This window comes from Nycticebus coucang, chromosome 14 (assembly GCF_027406575.1).
Source record: "Nycticebus coucang isolate mNycCou1 chromosome 14, mNycCou1.pri, whole genome shotgun sequence".
Lineage (NCBI taxonomy): Eukaryota > Metazoa > Chordata > Mammalia > Primates > Lorisidae > Nycticebus > Nycticebus coucang.
The window spans coordinates 17,191,462-17,212,487 of record NC_069793.1 but is presented as its reverse complement, the minus strand read 5'-3'; the positions used below and the strand labels follow the sequence as shown (position 1 = coordinate 17,212,487).

Genomic DNA, 21,026 nt, shown 5'->3' with positions numbered 1-21,026 from the left:
ATGCACATAAAGACTGAAGAAAATCACAAAAATATAAGAAAGTTCAGTATCTACCTCATAATCAAGAACTAGAATCTGTTTCTTCTGCATCCACATTTCATCCAACAAAATTGTCCACTGATAGTGTCTTTAACTAATAATATCATCTGCCAACCAAGTGCCCTGAACTGGAAAGCATGGACATTGGCCTGAGAAGCAGAAGTAATCAGAAGGAAAAATGCATGATACAGGTAAAGAAAGCTGCTTTGTGGATAACATAGTGAACATTAAAACTTAAAATTTACTCTTTGGGCCCTAGAAATTTGTTCTAAGTATTGGCCAAAATGCTTTCTCATGAACAAGTGATAGCAAATTTTCAAAAACACCTGTTTTTTTCCTTAAAGAAGAATAAACCACTTTCTTCTAAGTGCCATTTCAATATAAACTAAGAAAAATACATTTACAATATGACCTTACTTTTATTTTTACTTCAACTTGCATATCTTTTATTCATCCTGAATAATTTCTTAGGTAGATTGATCTTAATCTCAAAAGGTAATTGATTCCACTTTTCCAATGTCTTTGTAAAAATGAAAAGAAGCATCCCTAGAGAATCAGTTGAATTGACTATACAATCTATCGTTAGAATTCACCGTCTGTGCATTGCCTTAGAACTGGTAACAAATGTGGTCAGTGCAAAAGACATTCTTATTCCATTCACATTTAACTTTTTATACCAGAGTTTTTCCACAGGGCTTTTCATCTCTGAATTTCTCAAAGTATATATTAAAGGATTCAACATGGGAGTGATAACTGCATAAAATACAGTCATGAACTTATCAATAGGAAAGTTGGACACAGGTCTAACATACATGAACATACAGGGAACAAAAAAAAGGACAACCACGGTGATGTGGGAACTGCAGGTAGACAGGGCCTTACGCCTCCCTTCCTGACTATAAGTCTTAAGGGAGCTTAGAATGACTCCATAAGAGATGAGGAGAAGGATAAAGACCACCATGCAGATTGTTCCACCACTGGCAACCACAGTGAGACCTAGAAAGTAGGTGTCTGTGCAGGCAAGTTCCAGTAATGGGTACATGTCACAAGCAAAGTGGTTGACATTGGGCCCACAGAAGGGGAGGCTGTACACAAAGACAATTTGAACCCCAGAGGGCATAAAGCCTCCAGCCCAGGCCACCACCAACAGAAGGATGCAAACTCGCCTATTCATGATGGTCAAATAGTGCAGAGGCTTACAGATGGCCACATAGCGATCAGAGGCCATCACCACCAGAAGGAAGACCTCAGATCCCCCAAATATGTGTTCTATAAAGAGCTGGCCCATGCAGGCTTGGAAGGAAATTGTCTTTATGTCACAGAGTAAGTCTACAATCAATTTGGGTGAAATGGCAGAGGAATAAGCAGCGTCCATGAGTGACAGGGAGGCCAGGAAGAAGTACATCGGGGAGCCCAGGGAGGGGCTCCTGAGGATAGTCACCACGATGAGCAGGTTGCCCATTATCATCACAGGATATGTGAGCAAAAACATTACCAGTGATGCTTTTTGCCCATAAGGATCTTGAGTGAATCCCAGGAGGACAAATTTGGTGACATTGTTACTCTCTCCCATTTACTCATCTGTAAGGTTTGTGTCAGAGCTGAGAGCTCAGGGGAACAGGACCTGGAATGAAATTGTAAATAGCACTATGAGCACATCCACAATATCTTGGAGCACATACATCTTTTTCATATCTTCAACTGTGGTTTACCCACAATATACACTACCTAAAAATATCTATGGAGTTCCTCTTCTCAAGCTCACAATAGGCTTTTCTTTAACAATTCCATTTCTCCCCAGATGATTTTCTTTGGGGCCAAATAGGTAAAAACTTCTATCTCTAAGTCTTTATGGATATTCTATAGAGAAAAATAGATAAGGGCTCAATAAGCATTCACACATTATGTAACTCTATTTAAAATATGTTACTCTGTGGCACAAACATCAGGGAAAGTGTTCCTGCTCACTAAGTGCTTACTCTCTGGTTGTAACAATAAACTATAAATAAATCAATTGGCATAGAGTCAGTCCTCTGAATTTTGGAGCAGTTGTGGTATCTTTACAATATGATCTGTATTGCAATAAATGTAACCTCTTCTGAAATATCTCACAAAATACTATGGAAGTCTACTATCAACCTTTAATCCTTTATACTCCAAAAGCTTTTCTGTCTTCATGAATATCTCATTAAATATCAAGAGATTGTACTAACTACATATTTAATTAACATTTTTTTGGTCTATAATTCTCTTTACTTGTACTATAATATTTAACACACTTTTATATAATCCTGCCCTCGGGCAATTGATTTTGAACTGAATTAAACTAATTCTTGGCTGTCACCAGCTACCACACTAGCACCTAATATTATTTTTCAGAACTATTGGAGTTAGCTAGGTGATGAAGGAGGATTAAATAGACACTGAAAGATAAATAACAGTGTGACATGGTTTTATTTACAATCCTATTTAAATACTATGAGTGCTGAAAAAGAGAGATTCAATGTGTAGATTCCTAAAAGAGGAATACTTCAGAGAAAATTCCAAGCTCAATGGAAGAGTCATTTTCTAAGTATAATTATAAGACTATCAAAGTGAGCTCCTTGGAAAATAATGGGACTCAACTAGACAATCTCAGAATCCAGTCCAGTCAAGGTAACTATGATACTATTCTCCACCTTTACTTTATTCTACTCTGTTGACATTTCTTTCATTTTTCATATTTTTATACTTGGAAAACAATATCTCAGATTATCACTGTTACTTAAAAAATGCAAGCCAGTAGCAAATGAGATTAGATTATTACACTGAGCAAATAACGAACATGAGTTTCCCATTCAGGGTGTACATATTTACGATCCAAGACATCCTTGGAGACAGAGCACAGCACAGTGGAGAATAATGTGGACTCTGGAGCTGCACTGCCTCTGCCACAATCCAGCTTCACCACTGACTATGTGACGGAGCCACCTAATAACTCTCTGTGTGTCAGTGTCATCATATTGAGAATGGGGATACCCATAGTGTTTACTCCTTAGGTTTTTTTTTTTTTATTACAACGAAGTGCCTAGCACAGAACCTGCTAAACCCTCCACACTGGGTCAGAAAAAAGCACTTCAGTCTCGATCAACTTGAAAACAATTATAGACAGAGTCCAAGATAAATCAAATTTTACATCCATTACTCATGGGCTTCTTTCTGGTCATACAATAAAATAGTATATTTCAGAATTGCCTATCTAATTATAAGTGAGTAGTAATTTTACCTGTGCTGGGATAGAGTTTGACAAGAAGCCTGCAGAGTAACAGGGAGGAAGTTGGACCCATCACATAGTGGAAAATGAAAGAAAATAAGTATTAAATCAGAAGACAGAGAAATTATAGTTAATAATATATATCCATAAGTAGTAAGGATATTAATGTTTTAATTAAGTGAGGCTAGTATTCAGGAGGCATCTTGGTGGATCCATAATTTAAAAACCCATGCCAGATACCAGTAAAGAAAACTTATAAAAATTAGAAAAGAAAAAAAAAAGCATTGATTTTTTACAAGTTTCCAGATATGACAGTTAAGGACAAACTTAAAGAGCAGAGAAGAATGGGACAAATATAGATACAAACCTAAACTTAGTGGTTATTCTTTGCTGGGAAAAATTACAGAATTAAAAAACCTCACATGTAGACAAGATGAGTCCATTTACATAGATTTGGCAGTGGGGGAGGTGCAGGAAGAGTTTGAGCTCTCTCTAGACACCAGCTGTGATGAATATTCTATACGTCTTATTCACATAATTCAGCCATTTTGTCAGTGAAGCTATAGACCAATAATGGCATAAATGTTGAAGAACATAAGGGTATAAAGTCATCTAAAACCAATCTCTTTTTCTCTCACACATTACTTTCTGCAAGACTTAGTACCCTTTCCCCCTTTAATCAGCAATGCTAAAGTTCACTTCTATTAGACAATTTAACTATTTATGTGTGAGTTAGGATACATACAGTTTAAGTCATCAAAGATTTAATACTTTAAAAGTGTTACTAGACTTTCCCCTGAGAACACTATGTTAAGACTTTTCTAAAAAATAATTCCACATAGTTTCTTAAGAATATGACTTTTTTTTTTTTTTGTGGTTTTTGGCCGGGGATAGGTTTGAACCCGCCACCTCCCGCATATGGGACCAGCGCCGTACTCCTTGAGCCATAGACGCCGCCCAAGAATATGACATTTTTAAAAGATAAAATATCATAACAAAATCTCTCTATAATAGTTTATAATTACAATTGTAAATATTTCTAAATGACAGTAGGCAAGCTAATGTCCAAGTGTTGTTTTTGCTGAGATACTATCCCTAACATGCTTGCTGGGATAATTTTTACATTCATACATAAAAGCCCATATCATACTGCAGAATATACTGAGCATTTGTTCCTTTACATTTTAACACACTTGTTTAAATACACAATTTTATTATTTATTTTTTGCAGGAGAATATCTTTTTTTTTCATTAAATCATAGCTGTTTACATTAATGCAATCATGGGGTACAATGTGCTGGTTTTTTATAAAATTTGAAATATTTTCATCAAACTGGTTAACATAGCCTTCACTGAATTTTCTTAGTTATTGTGTTCAGACATTTATACTCTACACTTAGTAAATGTAACATGTACCTTTGTAAAATGCACCGTAGGTGTGGTCTCATTAATTACCCTCCCTTCACCTCCCCTCGCTAAAATACACAAATTTAGATTTCTAACTCAAATATCTAAAAGTAATTATCACCTAAAAGATAAAATTCCATAACCTGAGATTAGAAATCCACTGCTTTATCTGTTATAAGTGTTACGTATTTCTCTTGTTATTTGGTTAAATGAAAAATGAACATCTATTAGGCTGTATGCTAAAACCAAACATATTTTGTGTATTCTGATTAATTTTTTGTTTTGCTAGCTTAATTTTTCCAACTCTGATTTCTCCAATGAAATATATGATGTTTAAGACATTTCATTACATCACAGAAATTTTCAATGAGTATTTCTTGGCAATCATTTCAGGAATTCACATCTTAGGTCTTGTCCTTGGTAAAGCTTCTTTCACTGAAAAAATTGTGCATATCTCACCCTTGTGTATGTGATCAGAGAACACATGAGAAGATGTTCTTCCTAACATGATTAACACACAATAATATGTAATAGGGATGTTTAGTGAATCTAAAAATAGATCCAAGTGGCTACCATTTCCATATTTCCACACAGGTTTCCCATTATCTCGGTCCTTCAGAGAGGTGTTGAAGCATTCAAAGTGCGTGCCTAAAATATAAAGGCACTTAAATGTGATCTCAATATTTACTGTACAATGATAGGTGACTATTCCACCTGGTGGAAAAATTTCTTCATAGAAAAACAAAAATGCTGTGTTTGCATAACTATGTAAAAAATTGACCTAATTGGTGAAATCAACATGGCCAACCCCATTATTTTGTAGCACAAATAAACAAGAAATTTAGCAACCTTAGACTTAGTTACTTCAATTTTTCCCTGCCTTATCAATTATGATGAGGCAACTGTAAAGTACTTAGCCTTGACTGAGGATTTATGATAACATTCCTGTGCTTGGCGACTAAGTTCTGCACCTAACAAGGAAAATGCTGGAATGTAACATCCTGGTAAGCCAGTGACAGAGCTTTCTCATGCACAGTAGAAGAACTCTTCAGTTTTCCAGTCATTCAAATAGCATACTCCTATGGCCACTGCTTTCCTATTTAAAAGCATCTCCCTATGTCTCCCCAAGGAAATCAAGACCTTCCACAATTTTCTACAGCAATGATGGGTATAACAAGAAAACATTCATGTAGAAGATATCACCTGAACACATGCTCCAGCCTGGGAAGAAAATTGAGTTACCAAAAATCTCCTGGGTTATTTTATCAGGAAAATAATTCTTACATTTATAGGTAGAATTACAGCTTATGACTTTTTAAATCACCACTATTTTAGATGAAAGAAAGGTAAGGTCATTACCGATGAGTTAATTAGAATATTTGGAACAGATTCAAAGGAAGTTATGTCTCTGAACAGTTTTATTCCTTAGAATAATCCATAAAGGAAAAAAGACTTGGGTCTTGCCAAGAAAAAGTAGCTCAATGCCAAGTAATGTGAAAAGATGGTGATGGGAAAAGAAAAAGTTTGCAGTAAATTTAATCATAAATTGTGTTTTACATTATGAAATATTTAGGTAAAACAGTAATATTTAAACCAAAAGGAAGGTTGAAAGAGCCCCCAGTCCCCTTACCCTACCATGTCCCTGGCAAAGGAGGGTTTTACTCTGACTGTTGGAAAGTCTCTGTCCCTCAATTTCTCCACCACCTCAAATAGTGTTTTTGGATAAAATGAATTATTTTCCTTTAAGGCACATAAAGCCCTGAAGGCAAAAACCAGAGATACCTAGAACTGACCTATAGTAAAATTAATAACAACAGAACTTAGAAAATATTTTGAGCTTGGTGATAATAAAAATACACTATATCAAAGTTTGTAAAGTCCATGGCAGGAGATGGGGGCCTGAAGGAAAAACTATCAAGCTTTTAAAATTCAATTGACCCCCTATATTGAATCTCATAATCTATACACTGAGAAATGCGGGGGTGAAGAATTTGATATCCCAAATTTCATCTCATTGAACCAAAGCACAGATTTCCCAGGGCCAATGGGCATACATAGCTGCAAAGTACATCACATGAACATTTAATGCCCCTTACAATCCACATAGTAATAGCTTAATCAAAAGCTGAAACTGAGTTTATATAAGTAATAAATGATTAAAAGGAAAAATCATGACAGATGGGAACGGAGCATACAGATGGCTGATAATTTCCAGAAAGGACACTACTATTCTTTCCCCGTGATTTATCTCAACTCTAGAGAACAAAACTCTATTTCTTTCATATATGACATAAAGTCAACTGATGCTAGGAAAAGCACAGGACCTCTTTTCATTTGAGCAGATTTTTTGTATTTTACATACAAAGAGCTAGTGTGGTTTCATTCATTGAGTGGAGACCTTGGACAATCCATTCAAAGAGGATCGTTTAGTCCACCTTAATGAAGCCTGTGCCTTTCTCATAGTGAGGAAAACACTGGCAGCCCATATCAAGGCTGTATTTCTGATCAGACTGTAGTGGGTTGAGCAGATGATCCAAGAGCCAGAATCCTGGCTGAATGTGCACGGGTGTCTCCAGGAGAGCTGTCGGTGAGCCACCTTGCTTTCAGGGAGATAAAGAATAAAGAAGGAAAAGGAATAGCCTGATTGGTACAATAATGTGTAAAAATCCTCTAGTATAATCCTAATCCTGGATGTATATGTTAACGCAGGGTGGACTTTCTTGAGTTTCAATAGAAAGCTGAAGTGTCTTTCACATATCCCCCCAACCTGGCAGAACTTGAACTTCAAGCTCTATTTCCACACCTCTGCACTGGAAAGCTTTTGAAATTGCTGTTCACTTTTCAGTCTTTCAGCTATTTTTTTTTTTTTAATAGCTGATGGTATTGCCAACAATTCAATGATCATCCATGTATTTCAGAGGAGGAGGAAAGAAACAGCCAGCAGACCTGTTATAATAAATGCAAAGAGGAGTTCTTTATGTGAAGAAAACAATTATTATATGAAAATCAGGATTTTTATAAAAGAATGAAGAAAGTTGAAATGATATATAAGGAGGAGAGATCATTTGTCTTTTCCTCAATGCTTTTTAAAAGTTAATTATCTAAAGCAAAATGAATAATAGCATATTTAGGTGTTTATATTGTGACAATGAAATGTAAAAAACAATTTCAAAGTGCTGTGGTATGCAATTAGAATTAAACTTTCAAAAGATATTTGATTTATATTGAGAAACTGAACCCTGTCAAGCTTAGAAGTCGATCCCTCCCCAGCCAAACCATCCTGTGACACTATGGTCCCAACAAACACCTGGATTACAGCCTGTGAGAGACCCTGGAGCACAGGAACCTGTAAAACCATGTCTTTTCTCAACCAGCAGAAGCATCATGAGTGCCTATTGTTTTGAGCCACTAAGTTTTGGAGTAATCTGTTATGCAGAAATAAACAGCCAATATGGCTGTCTAGAAAACTCTCCAAATACTGGGAAACTTAGTAATAAACATTACTAACATATGAAAGTAACATATGAATCAAGAAATCATTATAGGGCTGGGCATGGTGGCTCACACCTATAATCTGAGCATTCTGGGAGGCTGACGGAGGTGGATTGATTGAGCTCAGGAGTTCAAGACCAGCCTGAGCAAGAACAAGACACCGATCTCTAAAAATAACTGGACGTTGTGGTGGGCACCTAGAGTCCAAGATACTCGAGAGGCTGAGGTAAGAGAATCACTTGAGCCTAAGATTTTGAGGTTGCTGTGAACTATGATGCTAGGGCACTCAATCGGGGGTGACAAAGTGAGACTCTGTCTGAAGAAAAGAAAATAAAAAGAAATAATAATGGACATAAGCAAATATTTAGAACTAAACAGTAAAAAGAATATATCAAAATGTATGAGATGCCACCAAAATAGTATTGGGAGGGAAATTTATAGCTTTAGAAACTTATATGAAAAATAAATATTTAAAAGCAGCTATTTGAGATTTTATCATAAGAAGCTAGAACAGAAGAATAAATTAAAGAAAAAGGAAATAAATAAAAGTAGATAATAAATATAATACTAAATACTATTATATTTATTTATTATAATTGATGTTTATATTATATTTATATCTACTTTCATTTAGTATAATACTAAATATTAGCAACATGTAAGAAGACTGACTATCCTACAGGAGAGACCTGTGGTCCTTCATCTAAATGGACAGGATGAGGGACCCAGGGGATCTCTTCTGGTCATCACACTTAAGGTATTATAAATGTGAATTGAGATGTTCTGGACCCTACAGACAACCCAGTCATTAGGTAAATAATAGAGCGACGTCAGTCCATGCCACATGAAACAGAAGAAATAATACCCAGCTGGCCCACTGCCTGAATTCCTGGCCCACAAAATTTTGAGGTAAAATCAAACAGTGGTTAAGTCACAAAACAGGTGCACTGTTGCACCAGGTAGCAAGAGACAAGCTGAATAAAAAGTGGAACCACTCAGTGTGGTGCTTCCAAAACGAAAACGTAAAGGATGTGGCATTGGCTTTAGTAGCAGAAGATGTATGGCAGCTGGGCGGATCTCAAGGACACTGTAAGTCAAGGCTGAAGAGATGGGAGAAATTGTCCTTGGAGAGAACAAAAAAGTAACCTATGTTATTCGGTGATGGCAAAGCTTATCAATACTGACACCTGCAGTAATGCAGAAAATAGAAAACATGCTTAAGAACAGGATCCAGCCAAGATTTCCAAATGTTTCTTACAACTATGTCTGGAGTGATAATGTATAGGAGGAGAAAGATGAGTTAAAAGAGTATCATTTAAGTCTCCAGGCAGAATTTAGAAAAGAACATATTAATAAAAGAGCCATAATTTGATTTTTTTTTCAAAAGTAAAACTGATTCTCATTCCCAGCCTCTCCAAAGAGAAAGAGACTCTCAAAGTAAGAAATGCTATCAGAAGAAATACCATCTCAAAGTTGTGGATGGAAGATCCTTTCTCAAGACTTCGGAAAGATTTAAGAATGTGTCTCATAAACACTCTCAACTGGACAAAAATATTTGTGAGACTCTTAAGTCCCACAGACTTTTAGTCCTATCCTGAGAAGGGCTAGAGTAAAGATATCTGTGGGTGTGGTGCTTGTATAATGGAGTGAATGCCAATAAAAGGGTGGAAATTCTACGGGGTGTTTAAGGGAATCGCCCTCAAGATAGCACCACAGCCTTCCCTCGCGAACAGGAGGGTCTGTTTTCATTATCTGTCTCCCTTCCTCCATTGTATGCTGGGCCTGGGGAAGAAACAGCCTATATCGAGGTCATAGCTCCTAAATAGAGAAAAACCACGATGAAGGAGTTATGTGATAGGAACTGCACCAAGGGGCTCCAGCCTCACTGAGTCTGATTTTAGTTGAGATCGCGGACTTCAAATTGATGCAATGGTCCTGATTGTCTTGGGAGCTTTAAATCCTGCCTCCCCACTCTGAGATCTGACAACTTCACTGGAAAGGTCTTGTCTACATAATCCTGTGTCCAGATGGAGAAGAAAAGGATCTAAAAGAGACGGGCTTTCTAGCCATTCCTGCCACAGTATCAGTTATATGAGTGAAGTTGCCTTGGAGCCTCCATAAATGAAAAGTCAAAAACCAAGATGTATATAGACCCTCTGAAGATGGTTACAAATTTGATTGAGAGTTATCAAACCTTCACAATAGATGTATTTATTGTAGATGGAAAAACTGTACATTATATTATACCATTTTTGTCAAAATAAATTTGCTCATGAAATTCTAAACATCACATTATGCAAAGTTTTCAAACTTAAAAAATAGCTCTAAGGTTTATCAGAAAGAATACATAGTTAGGAACTGCAAGAAACTTTTGAAAAAGGTGAATAATTAGGGGATACTATCCCTAATTAAGAAAGAAAAAGAGGAAGAATGAAGGCAGGGAGTGAGGGAGAGAGGGAGGGAGGAAAGAAGGAAGGAATAGAAACAGAAAATATGACCAAAGATTGAAGCTTCTAGCTGTAAAAAAATAAATTGATATATAAAAAGAAGAAATTTTAAATTATTACTAAAAATAATTAAAAATTAATAAATTAAATTGGCAGATTATTTTACCTATTTGGGAAAATAGACTTACATATTTTCTAATCACAAATAAAAACAATTATCACTGGGCGGAAAACAATTTTTTTGAAAAGTTATTTTAAAAAATGTTAAAATTTATAAAGTCACCAGAGAGAAATGGAATTTTACAAAGTGTGATATGATAGAAGAAATTAGAAAGTAAAAGATGATCATAACATAAATCCCATAACAAGGTAGATATAAATAGCAAACATCAAAGAAGAGTGGTATAAACATGTATATTCAATATAGAGTTCATCAAAATTCATCAGCAAAAATTCTGACTGTAATAAATCAAGAATTCAAGAACACAGTAATTGACAGAGTATATGAAGTGGATTTTATATCCCAGAAGTTGTACAAAGAACAGAGGTCACAAAGACAAGTAAGTAACATTTCTGACTTCAGGGAATTTACAGAACAATGAACATAAACAATGATTAACTGAAACCATCTATTATTAAAATAACTAGAAATTTTAAAATGTACCAAAGTGAAGAACTTAGTTATGTAAACTCTGGTACAATCAAATGTTTGATACTATTTATAGTGTTATGTTTGGGAAGAACTTGAAATGATACAAGAAATCTCCATGTGATACTAATAGGGATAAAAATAATAATACAAAGTTACTCACACAGTGTGATTTACCAGGAAAGATTTCTTATGACAGAAATCTTTATTTAAATCTTTGTGAAAATTTCTCTCTGAATCAGGCTTGAAATAAAACACTATCCACCCCTAATCTGGTAGAGAACATGTAGTCAGAGAGCTCATTGTTATTGCTTCCTTCCTTAGTCTGGATTTGTGAGGGGCCACGGCTGTAGGGAACAAGACCTCTTCCCTGGTGTATGGTGCCCCACGATCATACTAATGTATACAGCTATGGTTTAATAAAAATAAATAAATAAAAAAAAGATTTCTGTCAAATAAAACAAAATGTCTCTTTATTACATAGTGATCTGAAATACATTAATAAAGACGGTAAGAATTAAAACAACATATATAACCAACATTTTTCTTCATAAGGATATTTTCCAAATTACCTGGTGCCAAGCTCTGCATTGAATGTTTGAAGCTCGTGGATAATGGACTTTGCTAATTCAATGAATGAAAGGGAGGGCCTGGCTCTTTTTTAGAAGGCCATGAGATGGGGTATTGAAAAATAAATAGAGGCATCACGTGATATTTTAAACTACCTGGGAAGATGAATGGATCACCTCTGGAAAATATGGCACAAAACAAAGCTGCCCGTCTTGAAGAACTAGTGATTTTCCAATTTTCCAATTGGAAAAGTAAGTTCTATTTGGTTCTTTTTTCTGCATATCTTCCTTGTTCACTCAGATTCTTTTTGTATACTTAGCCTCCTTATGATTAATATTAAAACTCTGAAGCATTATTCCTCTTCCACCTTAATATGTTCAGAAGTATTAACAAAATTCCATATTAAAATACCATGTATATGAGCAAAATTCTATATTAAAATACCATGTATCTTACAAATACAAAATAAAATATATACTTTAAGTATTAATATGCTCTGCTTTTATGTGAGGAAGAGTGAACTAAACCTTTATGTTTCATTTCTTATTTTATGCTTCTGAAATCTGGAAGCACTGCAGATTCTGAAAAAGAACTAGCTTTAAGAGAGAAGCATGAGAACATCTTCTATTAACTAAAATAAATTTACAGTGTCAAATATAGCACATAAATTCATAGTCTCTCTATAAATCTTTATAGTTCCACCCCCAAAATAAACATATATTTTCCTAAAAAATTATGAAAATCTTAAAAATATATTTTTATCATTGGAAGTATTCACACAATCAATATTTTTCATTGCATACAAGTTATTAAATCTGGGAAAAAATTTACTATAGTTAAATAATCACACATGGCTTTCCTGGAGGGTCCAACTCTTCATTGAAAATAGGTGATACCATGTTAATATCCTGGTTGTGATATTGTAGTATGGTTTTTTAAGATGTTATAACTGAGGGAAACTGGGTTAAGTGTCTATGGGATCTCTATATTATTTCTTACAATTGTATGTGAATACTTCAGAATACAAATTTTAATTTATAAAAAAAAAGAAAATAAGTGATACATTCCTTTGTTATTTCATTTTCTTTATCCGATCCAAAGTTTCTTCATGGCATTTTTCATCTCTGCATTTCTCAGAGTATAGATTAGGGGGTTCAACATAGGGGTGATTACTGTGTAAAACACACTCAAAAATTTATCAATGGGTAAAGTAGAAGGGGGTCTCACATACATAAAAATACAAGGGACAAAGAAGAGGACCACCACAGTGATGTGGGAGCCACAGGTGGACAAGGCTTTACGTCTCCCCTCCTGGCTAAGATTCTTCAGCGAGTACAGAATGACCCCGTAGGAGATGAGTAAGAGCGTAAAGATGACCACACAGATGGCTCCATCATTGGCAGCCACAGTGAGGCCAATGACATAGGTGTCAGTGCAGGCAAGCTTTAGTAAGGGGTACATGTCACAGATGAAGTGGTCGATGACATTGGGGCCACAGAAGGGAAGGTTATAAACACAGAGAAGGTGAACTACAGTGTGTACAAAACCTCCAAACCAGGCTAACAGCAGTAGCAGGACACATGCCCGTTGGTTCATGACGGTTAAGTAATGCAGGGGTTTGCAGATGGCCACATACCGGTCATAGGCCATGGCAACCAGGAGCAAAATCTCAGCACCACCAAGTAAGTGTCCTACAAAAAGCTGGGCCATGCAAGCTTGGAAGGAAATGGTTTTCTTCTCATAGAGTAAGTCTATAATCATGTTTGGGGTCACTGTGGAGGAATAAACGCCATCCATAAATGACAAGTTGCCAAGGAAGAAGTACAAAGGGGCATCCAAGGTTGGGCTGACCACCACGGTCACGACAATGAGCAGGTTGCCTGCCACTGTTACAGTGTAGATGAGCAAGAACACAACAAACAATATTTTCTGGCCCTCGAGGTTCTCAGTGAGTCCTAAGAGGACAAACTCAGTCACGTTCCTTTGTTCCATAGGACGTCCTTATTTCAGTGTTCAGGGAAAAATTACCTGCAAATATGATTATCAATAATAACTTCACAAAACTTTAGGATAATTTGTTTATTCATTCAACAATAGGCATCATGATTTATCATGTTGCAGAATTGTCTGAGATTATAAGACTACAGTGCTGATTAAATCATGGTTCCCAACCTCAGCCATCTTAGACGAATGGAGAAAGAAATAAGTAAACGGAGGCAGGTGTGGAAAAGGACAAATGATCAAATACATGAGTCTGCCACAATTAGACTTCTATCAGGACACTAAGAAAATTGAACACATAGCTAATCCCATAAATAAAAATAAAATTAAAATGGGTTAAATATTTAATGTAAAAATAAGTAAGATTTATTATATATTTACTTTCAAATTAGTAAAAGAAATGACCCTTTACATTGTATGGTGGAAAAACTTTCTTGAGTAATCATTGAAATTCCAGATAAACATATTTGAGAATTTCAATTTTTTTTTAAATTTAGGAAAGGATATCATAAAATCAATAGACAACAGTAGTCTCAAGAAAAGATTTACTTTACAGAAGACATACACAGAGTTAATATTGAAAATATACAAAAAGCTGTGAGCAATCAATGAACAAAACAATAACAAAATGGACAAATGATATAAACCAGCAATTAAAGGAAAAGTACATCCAAATGCCAAAAAGAATATGACAGGATGCTAAAGTTCACCCATAAACAGAAAAATTCAAAGTAAAAAACAAAATCACTATTTTTTTCTTTGTGGAAAATTTTAAAATATCACTTCGTATTCATCAGACGAACAAAAAAGTTTTAAAAATGATAACAGCTGTGACTGGTAAGAATAAAAGGGCATTTGCTTACACTGATAGTGAACTTGGGAATTTTATATTTTGGGAACATAATTTAGCAATCTCTACTGAAAGTAAAAATACTTTTCCACACAGGAAAATCATTCTTTAGAATCTATCCCATAGACATTAAAGCCCCAGTACACAAGGTTTTTTTTTTGTGGCATTATTAATATGGCATTAAATAAGAAAGAACAAAATAAAAAAAGATTAGAGTAAATGCTAACCAATAGAGAAATGATTCAATAGAATTCAAACTCTATTAAATGGACTAAAGCCATTTAAAGAATTACAGTTATGCCGTACTGTTAGAGAAATCCCCATAGGTACTGTTGAGTAATAAATAAGCATAAAATTATGTATAATGTGATATTATTATAAAATGAAAAAAATACCATACATGCATCCATTTATATATGCTTGTATATGATTATATGAACATGGGAAAATATTGAGGATTTTACATGTTGGTGTTGTGAGCACGGTTTACATTTATGCCTATGAGGCAGGGAGAGGAAAGAGGTTGTATGTGAAACAATGAAAATGTGGGAGGCAGACACCTGCCAGAAGTGGGGTGGGGGAAACAAGAGGGAAAGAAGTCTTCACACACACACCAAGAAAAAACGATATCATATCAATATTCAGTAACCCAGCTCTCTTTTAAAATAGCCGCCAAATAGTGAATGCTTGAAATTAGTTTCTAAGAACACTGATATTTAAAAGTACATTTATTCTGGATTTTTATAATCTTAAAATACCAAAAAGACTATTACAGCATTGAGTATTTCACATATATTTTGCCAATCACAAAGGACTGGTAATGTGGCTTACTATCAGAATCACTTAGAAGAACTTTTAAAAGACTCTGAATTCCCACACCACCAATGTACGACTGCATAGTGTAAAGCCTGAGTTGAGAATATTATGTATAAACTGCGTGGGTTATCTGCACAAGGGGTCAATCATTCAGTCCAAGGTCGGATTGTGATACTATACCTCCTCTTTGTCCTGAGAGATCACAGCTGTATACACTGTCACCATCTCTGTGAACACAGAGGGCAAAATAACTTATGCACCATCACTGGGCCTTGAAATATTCCCATGTGTCCAACTCTTTCCATGCTTGAAGGAAATCTGATTCAGTCAGGAAAAAAAGTTACCTTTTAAATTGCTGGGATTATCAGCAGAATGTCATAAACATAACCTAATGAAGTCTGAATCTGGTTAGGAACAAACACATCCCAAACCTTCATTGTTGGCAAAATTAGTCCTAATAACAAACAAATGTTAAATAAATATTTATTTATTTTTTTATTTTGATGGATAGATAATAGTTGCATATATTTAAGGGGCACATGTGATATTTTGAATAAGCATGCAATGTAGAATGGTCAAATCTGGGTAACTAAAATATCCATCACCTCAAACATTCATCATTTCATGAGGACAATTAATGACAATTAAGGTTATGGGGGGGAAAGAAGAAAGAGGGACGGGGGGGTGGGGCCTTGGTGTGTGTCACACTTTATGGGGGCAAGACATGATTGCAAGAGGGACTTTACCTAACAATTGCAATCAGAGTAACCTGGCTTATTGTACCCTCAATGAATCCCCAACAATAAAATAAAAAAAAAATTAATAACTATAGTAGCAGTATTGTGCTACCAAACACCAGGTCTTATTCTTTCTACCTATATTATATATACATATTTTTTAACCCATTAAGAAACTTCTTTTCATCCTCCCTTCCTACTACCTTACCCAGCCTCTGGGCACCACAATTCTACTCACGACCTCCGTGAGATCAATTTTTTACTACTACATGTGAGACGATGTGATATGCGTCTTTCTGTGCCTGGCTTATTTCACTTAACATAATGTTTTATAGTTCCCTCCACGTTTCTGCAGATGACAGGGTATCATCTCACTCCAATTCAAATGGCGATTATCAAAAATACAGAAAACAAGGTATGAGGAAAACATCTGCTGTGTAAAATTGATCAGTTTTAAAGGCACATGGTGCTCTGCTTTACACTCAACCCATACACTATGGTTTAATATTAGACTTATGTGTTTTACTGCACACCATTGAATTGGTGTCTTAGTAGTAAACTAGCATTTAAAATACCAACAAAAAAAAATACAGAAAATAACAACTGCTGGCAAGTGTGTAGAAAGGGGAATGTTCATACATGGTGGGAACGTAAATTAGTGCAGACACTATGGAAAACAGGTGGAAATTCCTCAAAAAACCCCCCCAAACTAAAATTATCATATGATTCTGCAATCCCACTGTTGGGTAAGAAAGGAAATCAGTATATCTAAGAGATATCACACTCCCATGATTATTATACCTATCAAAGGATGAATGGATTAAATAAGCATTTTGCGGTTAAAGAAAAAATCATCTTTATGGGACAGAGTACTGTGAATTAATATAATATTTTCAGTTTGTGTTTTATACAAATAAAAATTAAATAATGAAATAGACTTTACAACATTTTAATTTTCAATCAATTATACTAACCTGTCTGCATACAGCATAGTTGAATTTTTGTGATGAGGTAGTCTGAGGATGGAGAACTACTTTAATCCTTGTATTATTACGTTTGAAGTCTATCACTTCACTTCCTAAAAAAGCTAACCATGTGGATACTGGTATAGACAAACACCTCTCTGAGGTAAGGGCAAAAGTCTGTGGAAACTTTATCTACATTTGAACTACAGTGTATACTGTTGAGTCATTCAATTGGTGCATCTCCAAGAGCAATTCTTGTCTAATTAAATTCATTGGGACCTTTATCATAATTCTGTAGGTAGACTCTGCATCTCCAGAGATGCCAAAAGGGTAGTAACTATCTATAACAGGATTGATAGAACTGCACCCTTTGGGGGGAAATTGCAAAAGGACAGCTGGAGGTCAAATCATCAAAATGGAAAAGTCAAGTCTGGGAAGAAATGAAATACATAAAACTCTCTTTTTTTAAATGATGATATCAATGGGGAAGACAGGTGATTAGAACCTTCTCTAAAGAAGACAGATGAATGGCTAGCAAACATATGAAAAATGCTCATCAACCCTAATTATTATAGAAATGCAAATCAAAACCACCCTGAGATACCATCTAACATCAGCAAGAGTGGCTGGCTGACATCACAAAAATTTCAAAACTGCAGATGCTGACATGGATGTGGGGAGAAAGTAACACTTTTACACTGCTGCTGGGTCTGCAAGTATGGAGAACCGTCAAAGAGCTCAAGCTAGACCTCCCATTTGATCATGCAATCCCATTACGGGGCATCTACCCAGAAGGAAAAAAATCCTTTATCATAAGTACTCTTGCACTAGACTGTTTATTGCAGCTCAATTTACAATCGCCAAAATGTGGAAACAACCTAAAAGTCCACCAACCCAGGAATGGATTAACAAGCTGTGGTATATATATATCATGGAATACTATTCAGCCATTAAAAAAGATGGAGACTTTACAGCCTTTGTATTAACCTGGATGGAAGTGGAACACATTATTTTTAGTAAAGCATCACAAGAATTGAGAAGCATGAATCCTATGTATTCAATTTTTATATGAGGACAATTAATGGCCTAGTACACGTTGGGGGTGGGGGAAAGGAAGAACAGAGAGAGGGAAGGAGGGAGGGGGTGGGGTCTCGGTGTGTGACACACCTTTTGAGGCAAGACACAATTGTAAGAGGGACTTTACATAACAAATGCAATCAGAGTAACCTCTTTTCTTGTACCCTCAATACATCCCCCACAGTAAATAAATAAATAAATAAATAAAAATAAAAATAAATGATGATATGCAAAATAGTCAAATCTGTTAGGTGTGTAAGCACAGACAAGTTTCAATAAGGGATACATGTCACATACAAAATGATCAGTGACATTGGGGCCACCAAATGGAAGCCCATACATAGTGCCAAGTTGAATTACTGAGTGCAGAAATCCTCCAAAACAGGGCACTGTCAGCAATACAACGTATACCCACTGTCTCATGATAATCAAATAACACAAGGGCTTATAAAGAGCCACACAATGGTCAAAGGCTGTTACCTATACAAGACCTCAACCTGCCAAAACAGGGCTCTATAAAGACCTAGGTGCTGACTCATACAAAATTAGAAAGATAGGGTGTTTTTCAGAAAGGATGTGTCTGAAATCAAACTTTTGGGAAAAAAGAACAAGGAATAAATGACATCCATGGATGAAAAAATACAAGAATAAAGTCAGTCGGCAAACCCAGGATCTTACTGACAACCACAGCCATAGAAGGAGCAGGTAGCCCACCTTGGTCAGAATGTGGAGGAGCAACAACGTAACACAGTACTTTCTGCACTTTTGCTCTGTGTGTGAGGTCCAAGATGACCAAGTAAATTACATTTTTAATGATTCCACCTATTCTTTATAGGTGCTCACTTTAGATAATAGAGACAGGCTTGGCGGCTGTAGCTCAGTGGTTAGGGCACCTGCCACATACACTAAGGCAGGCGGGTTCGAACCCGGTTCGGGCCTACTGAACAACAATGACAACTGCAGCAAAAACATAGGCAGGCATTTTGGCGGGTGTCTGTAATCCCAGCTATTTGGGAGGATGAGGCAAGAAAATTGCTTAAGCCTAAGAGGTTAGGGATTGCTGTGAGCTGTAATGCCACAGCACACTACCCAGGGTGACATAGTGAGACTCTGTCTCAAAAAAAGTAAAATAAAAAAATAAATAAAATAAAATGATCATAGAGACAGTTTACCGATAAACAATGGAAAAAAACTTTAAATGTATCTCTAAGTTTATTAATTCAATTAGAAATGTATATGGAGAATCTATTTATATCAAATCTGTCATAGATTCCGGAATGTCCAAGTTGAAAAAGACATAGTTCCCTACCCGCAGTGATTCGGTACATAATGATGGGATCAATTACAGGCTCATGCCTGTAATCCCAGAATTTGGGGAGGCCAAAATGGAAGAATTCTTGAAGGTAGAAGTTCAAGATCAGCCAGGACAACATAGCAAGACCCTGTCTCTACAAAAATTTGAAAAATTAGTAGGGCGTGGTGACAGGTGCCTGCAGTCCTAGCTACATGGGATGCTGGGGTGGGAGCATTGCTTGATCCCGGGAGTTCAAAGTTACAGTAATCTATCATCAGGTCACTGCACCCAGCCTGAGTGATAGAACAAGACTCTGTCTCTATTACAAAAATAGACACACACACAAAAAATTACAGACCAATGTAATAAATACCATAAATATTCTCAAGATGCTAAAGGTCACAGTGTAGGGATACAGAAATCGAACTAAGAGAAGGCTTCCCAGGGGAAATAATACTTAGCTGACTTTTAAACAAATAGTAAGAGAACAAGAGAAGATGGGCAGTGAATTGCACAAAAAGGTGCACCGTTTCACAAAAGTACCATATTGAAACCCATTAAGTTCATTTACATATTCAAGCTATGAATGAAAGGTTACTGTCCTGGTTTGCCTCCTAACCCACTGACATCTCTCTTAGGGTCTTCAGTTGAATCTTCTTTTTCCCCACCAATAAATGCTGAAGCACCCCAATTTTATTTTTCCAATCTGTATATCTCCCCTAATTTTTAGACTCATAATAGGCAACACCTTTAATTATAAACATTGATAACTACTTATAAATCTAGTATTTCTTAAAAAACTTGAAAATAGAACTACCAGATGATGCAGTGATCCCACTACTGGGTATATGTCCAAAGGGTGGGAATTCAGTATATCAAAAAGATATTTGCACTCCTGTGCTTATTAAGGCAGTCTTCACAAGAGTCAATATAAGGACCAACCCAGTGTCCACGAATGGATGAATGAATAATGAAATTTTGGTAGATATACACAATGGAATAGTCTATAGCCACAAAAAACCAGTGAAATTCTGCCTTTGAAAACAACATGGTTTGAAATGAAGAACATTATATCAACCGAAATAAGCAAAGTACAGAAAGACCAATCTTGTGTGTTCTCATTCATGTGTGAGAGCTAAATATTAAAAATTGATCTCATAAAGACAGAGCAGAATGATGGTTACCAGAGACTGAGAAGGGTAGTGGGGAATGGGAATAAAGTGGAGTTACAGACATACTTAATTAAAATGAACACTGTCTGATGGCACAACAAAGTGACTATAATCAATAACAAGTTAGGGTGTACTTTAAAATAACTAAAAAAGTGGAACTGGAATGTTTCTAACAAAAATAAATGTTAAGTACCTGAGATAATGGATACCCCATAACAGTGATTTGGTTAATTCACATTATATGCCTATATCAATAC

General features: G+C 35.7%; 2 protein-coding genes across 2 annotated transcripts; both read right to left on the bottom strand.

The window, feature by feature from the left end:
• Positions 1–628: 628 nt before the first annotated feature.
• LOC128565359 (olfactory receptor 4A5-like) lies at positions 629–1,612 on the bottom strand. The gene has a single exon (XM_053561764.1). It carries the CDS (start codon positions 1,610–1,612, stop codon positions 629–631), a length of 984 nt encoding a protein of 327 aa, XP_053417739.1.
• A 7,278-nt stretch (positions 1,613–8,890) lies between these two features.
• Positions 8,891–13,849, bottom strand: LOC128564352 (olfactory receptor 4A47-like). The gene is made up of 2 exons (XM_053559851.1): positions 12,953–13,849; positions 8,891–8,932 (listed from the first exon to the last, which is right to left on the bottom strand). The coding sequence occupies exons 1-2, from the start codon at positions 13,847–13,849 to the stop codon at positions 8,891–8,893; spliced, it is 939 nt and encodes a 312-aa protein (XP_053415826.1).
• Positions 13,850–21,026: the final 7,177 nt, after the last annotated feature.